Genomic DNA, 6000 nt, shown 5'->3' on the forward strand with positions numbered 1-6000 from the left:
GCTAGTTTGCCAACAGTTCTGACTGTCTACTTGAAAAAAGCTATACAGCAGATATCAAAAGTGGTTCCAACTCATCCATCACTTTGGAAAGGTGAATAGTGGTCAGAAATCAGAAACAACAGATTATCTTAATTTTAGTTAACGGGGGAAGAAAAAAGGATGCACACCTTACTCTTTTCTTGTTGGAGCTCTATTTGAATGTCTGTGAGTTTTGCCCTGAGCTCTTCATTGGCAGCTTGCAAGGCAGCTAAGGCATCGGGCTTTTCTCCCTTAGCTCGGATGCTGGCACCCTTCTTTGACATTGTGAGACAGCGCGACGGGGAAGGGGAAATCCCAAGCAGAGACCCCTCCGTTCCACCACTCGAGGCTTCTCGTCCTTGCTTCCGTCCCACTACATTTTCTTACTCGCCTAGAAGGAGGGAAATCACATAACTGCTGTGAAAGTGCCAGAGCTGAGCAGGTTCCACAGTTAGCCAACAAGCGTACAGCGAGATTTAAGCGTTTTCAACAGAATTTAAAGGTATTTCACTCAAAGGTAATTCTTGTGATCACACACGTGTATATAACCAGCAGTGCACCATTTTCCCATGGATTTCAATTTACACAGGTCAGACAGATTATAATAAACACTTCTGATAGTGTTTCACAGGACAGGCCACACAACACAGAAACAGATTGTGCCATAAAGCATCCCACCCATTACCACCTGGAGAGTACATTAAGGGTACAAAAGACAATTTAAAACATGAACTTTAGAGCCATTTTTTGCCTTGCATCACTGTCTATACATGGAGAGAAGGAACAGAAGGCAGCTGAATATCATCCATTTCAGGAAAGCAAGAGGCACTCATCAGCTCACACAAAAGTTAAAGTGGCTCTACCCTAACACGAAGTAAGGGCYGGACAGAGCTCAAGTGTAATAATATTTTTGTTTTCATCTCTCTAGAGCAAAAGATTTGAAGAACAAACTATAGATTTTTCTTTTCGGTCACTTCTTTTGCACGTGAATTCACTTAGTGCAGATGATATGGATGTTCTGGAGGGACATCCTGTGCTATCCCCCAGCACCATCATGGCTTGGAGACAGCAACAACCGAGAAAACTATTTTCAATACAGGCAGGATGTTCCTATGTTCTTTAAAAAATGTCTTAAGATAAACAAAGTTTGTTTTACTCAAAGTACTTTTCAGAAATTCACAGTAAAAATAATAAAATAGAGGTATGTGTGGTGCATCATCAACGCAGCAACTTAGATCTATATAGGTTTATCTAAGCCTGACAATAATGTAGTTGTTTTATTCACACTAAGAGGTTTTGGGTTAAACCAAAATAAACAGAACTGAGATAACCAAATTCATTCTATTAAACAGTGAAGAGCTGATYTGGCAAAAGTAGACCCAAACTGACAGAATTCATATATTAATATAGTGTGGGGCTCTAGTCTAACCCCTTAATCTGAATCCATTCATAAACTATGCAACGTACATACTTCATAATGATAACTTTGGATTTGTCAGCAAAACGTCTCCTATAATATTAAGTACACTACTAAAAACGACATGTATTTATTAATTTTTAGTTCAATATTCTCCAACAGAGACTTAGCCCAAGAATACTTAACAACAACATTTTGGAATGGGTAAGCATAATTAAAGTCTGTAGAGATTGTGCCAAAGGTAAAATATTGTATTATCAATGAAAATCAAAGGTCCTTTATAATCAATACTATTAAGGACAGAATATTAGAGTTATTGATATCCTTGCAAAAAAATCTATTTAAAGTTAGAAAAATTGTCATCTGTAACTGGCCTAGGATTTTTTTTCTTCATATTCATCAATACTGTGATGCTTCTTTTAAGGTTAAATTTTCTACTTCCCTCCGCCCCATCTCAATTTTCCCCTATAAATATCTTTTAAAAGCCCTCACTGTTCATAGCAAAAACATCATGCCCCTGATGAAGCCTCAGATAGCCTCTGAAATCCATCCAGAGCACTCTTATGAAGATGCACCTTAATATTAAACACGCACAGAAAGCGTACCTAAACGCCTGACTCCTTTCATTGCTCCCCCCCCCCACACACACTGCTCTTTCTTCTTCATACTTCTGATCTTCCCTCGCTCAACCGGAGAAAGATTGTCAAGTATATTGTCTCTATGGCCTGCACTTTTTTCTGTTTTTAATGAAAGAGCCTATCTGGCTCTGAACTCTTCGTTTTAAGTTACACTAAACATGCATTGACTTAGTTACGTCATTGTGTAATTTCCTGTGAAACGAGGGGAAAGTTAATGTAATGCCACAGGATGCAACCAAGGTCTGGGCCCTCTTGTTCTGGCCGCTACACAGACTAAATACTGAATTGTCCCTGGTCCCACTGACTGCAGTTGAACTCTGCCACATAACACCTACTGCTGGATCAGGGCCATAGAGCAAGACACAGATTCACTCCCAAGAATTTACAATCTGAAAGAGACAAAGACAGATAAAGATGGGGAGGAATATGATATTTTCTATATGTTTATGTCATTTTTATGCTGCATGCATCCTATGGTTCAGAAAATTCTATCAGAGWTCTATGTAAAGCAAAATAATTGGCATATCAATCAAATTAAGTGTAATCCACGTGGTCTGCTTTGTCTGCACAGAGATGAACTTCACTGAAGTTATCAAAGTTTGTCTGTATTTGATCTGAGTCATTTCTCATAGGTGTAGATGCAGAAAGACAGTCTATTAAAATTATGTACTTGATCACTGGAAATTAAATTGTGCTGAACAAGTCAGTAGGAAGTTGTTCAGCTTGATCTCTATTCTTCCTACGAACAGTACTTAATATTTATCAACAGCATGAACAGATTTAATTCAACAGAAGCCTAAGGTTAACAGGAAATTCTATGCAAAACACTGTGTCATGGACGACCTGCGTTTATTACCAGGTCAGCAGAACATTGATATGGGATGGTCCATCCTAAAAATATGAACGTTCCCTCACTGTTTCTTTCACACTTCATATACTTTCTTAAGGATCTTTTCTTATAATGCAATTACTTTGTTAAACACTACGAAAAGAGAATCCACGCACTACTGCACAGACTGAAAAATCCCAATTATCTTAAACGCTGCCAGTGTTCGCTTATATCCCRTTTTCACTGATGCTTAAATACGAGGCTTGTGTCTGTATATTTCTGAATCTTTGTGATACCCAATGCTTCTGGACTCATTCTTTTGTCCCTGAAGGAACTACTAGCATTTTCCTTAATAATTAGCCCATCCAATTTTCTGCAGCAGTAGGATTAAAGTAAAATCACAGAAAGCTATTTTGAATTTGATTGGGTGAGAAAATCCCAGACCTAAAAAGCAGATGTTGTGCTAGAGTTTATTCTTCTGCAGATTTAAACCAGCATATAGGCTGAGCCAGTGACATTCTCTTTAAATATACAGTCGTTTTCAATGATGATTTCCATTCTTCTCCCATGGAACTCCTTTCTTACAAAATCATGTATATATGCATGCAAAATCATATATATACACACACATAAAATCCACAAAATAGGAAAGGTGGTTAATTTAATTCTTCAAATGAAGCATGATATAAAAGTCTACCTATTAGCATGCAGATAAGTATGTAGTTCTTATGTAAACACCACATATTAAATTTGGAATGACAAAAGTGGGTGACAAAGGAAAGGGGATAGAACTAACTTTCAAATTCTATAGATTCACATCAATGMACAGACAAGGGAATTGACATCAGAAAAGGCTTTCCAACATAGAATAGCATGCTAAAGCTGTAATGAGATTTTCCCAAAGAAGAATCAGCTTCTTTGCCAGTACTTAAAGTAATAAGCCTGATTAAAAAAGAACTATACAGAAATTAGCTGAGGACTCTTTTTAATTAAGTCTTTTAGAATGAAAAAGGACATAATGATAAAATTTGAATGTAGCCACTAATAACACCCCAGGATTAAGAGATCCTAATAATAGGCATTTGATTAGTCTTTGCAATGATCTGACAGCCCAAAKGTACTAATATCAACCAGATCAACCAGAACAATAGAAAAACTGTTCTGCACACCACCCTCTCAAGCTCAAGATCTCAGGGAGACCAAGAAGGTTTCTCAGAGGAAGACCTTCAAGCAGAAAAGTATGTTTCCCCTTTCTCAATGTAAGAAGGGGTCTATGAGCTGTAGATTTGCTCATATAAATGATGGAGTCTGCTGGAGAGGAGGTTATGGCAGTGTTTCAGTGTGCCTTTAGAAATCAGCAGGGAAGTAGGTGYACCGGTCAAGAAGTGGCAGTACCTCTCAGTGATGCTATGGCTACCTCTATTCCTAAGTATGTCAGATCTCAGAGCCACCTCAGCAGGGATATCTATGCCTATGGAAAAGGCACATGCTCAAGAATGACAGAGAAAGAAATACTTTCTGCATTCAGTGGGTGTGCTCTCCTGACACAAAGGAGGCTTCACACTTTCCCTCCCTGTAAGAGAGGGACCAAAAGGTGTCCATCTTTGCCAAAGAAGTGGGTATGGGGAAATCAAACTTGGTGTGAGGACTGGGAGTTTCAGTATTACTAAATTCTCACTTCAATGGTTTAACTCTAATTTTACTTTATTTTACACGAATTAATAAATATGTGAGTAATAGAAAGATCTTTAGTTAGTCTAAATTAATAAAACTCCATTGACTTCAAAGATGTTATGGAAACTTACACTAATGCATAGAGCGTCTTGAACTTCTAAGCATGAAAAGATTAAAATGCATCATGAACAACATATATTATTATAGACCAGGTTTATTTATCTCTGGTAAACCGAGAAATATAACCAGAGCTGCTATTTACCTGCTAGGATGTTGATTTTGAAGACAAAGCATCAAACCCAGCTGTTACTAGTATTTAGAACAGAGGGTTCATATCAGACAGAARAAAACCATCAATAAACACTTCATATATAACATTCACTTATCTGTTTTCCCACACTGAAGAAAGCTACAGGAAGAATAAACTAAAGAAAAACAGGTAGCTAACAGGTACTCATTTACTTGAAACCAAGTCCCAGCTTTATGATCTAACATGCAACCTGGAATTTACTTTCCTAGAGGAGACCATTTTTGGTGACATAATTCCTCTGCTGCTTTGCATTTTTTATATCCCTCTTCATAGAGCAGTTTGCCTCTCTCCTTTTGCCCAGCCAAGTACTCTGTCCAGCTCTTTTCAGTCGGTATTAGTTTCTTATTTGGGGTAAGAAACAGCTACCCTCCCGCAGGTGCAGCAAGCAGCAGGACCGGAGTCCTCCACCCTGCCAGCAGCTACAGTCAGTCATGGAGCACAGGGCGCAGGTGAGTAACTGAAACCTTTCTTCCCCGGCATTCCTGCACGACCGAGAAAGCTGTGGCTTCCTAATCCTTAAATGGCACATCTTTTTCATAACTGTGACAAACAGAGAATAAAAAGAAAAATACTGCCAATTATGGGCACAAAACAGAGAGAAGAACTGAATCCCAGCTCTATTCTCCCCTCTGCATAAGAACCTGTGGCTGCAGATCTGAATTACAAAGCGGGCGAACGTGGGTTGTGGTAGATTACATGAGAAGGTAACTGCAGAGTTCAGGGCTCCTCACCAAAATACCTCAAACAACTAGATCATTCTGGATGGTATAATGGATCGAAGGGGAAACCCCCAAAGCAGTGGTTTTATTTTCAAAAATTGCTGACATGCAGAGAACCACTCTAGTATTCGTTGTCCTATAGATCATAAAGGGATTTAGAGTCATTGGTCCATTTGGTGGATGTTAGGTTGTTATTCCTAGGGACAATAATGGGAAATCCTCCTGGACAGAGTAAGGCAGCTTTCTAGTGACAGTCATAAGCTTCTCTGTATGTAATTGGACAAGCATCATTGTTGGAAGCTATGAAAGGAGGTTTTTGTACAATATTAAAAATGTCATGGTCTTGTAATATACAGAGACAACAGTGTCTGTTGATGTGTGCCTGTGCACGCAAA

The 6000-nt window shown here is 38.6% G+C and overlaps 1 protein-coding gene across 4 annotated transcripts in view; it reads right to left on the reverse strand.

Moving 5' to 3' along the window:
- The window catches only part of JAKMIP3 (Janus kinase and microtubule interacting protein 3), a 54162-nt gene extending 53860 nt beyond the window's left edge, over nt 1–302 (reverse strand). For all 4 annotated transcript variants that reach the window (XM_026065660.1, XM_026065659.1, XM_026065658.1 and 1 more), the window contains exon 1: nt 168–302. In XM_026065660.1, the coding sequence (XP_025921445.1) occupies nt 168–302 (135 nt within the window). The remainder of the gene's footprint in view (nt 1–167) is intronic.
- Between the last annotated feature and the right edge of the window lie 5698 nt (nt 303–6000).

Source organism: Apteryx rowi, unplaced genomic scaffold, assembly GCF_003343035.1.
Source record: "Apteryx rowi isolate R43461 unplaced genomic scaffold, aptRow1 scaffold_23, whole genome shotgun sequence".
In the NCBI taxonomy this organism is placed as follows: Eukaryota; Metazoa; Chordata; class Aves; order Apterygiformes; family Apterygidae; genus Apteryx; species Apteryx rowi.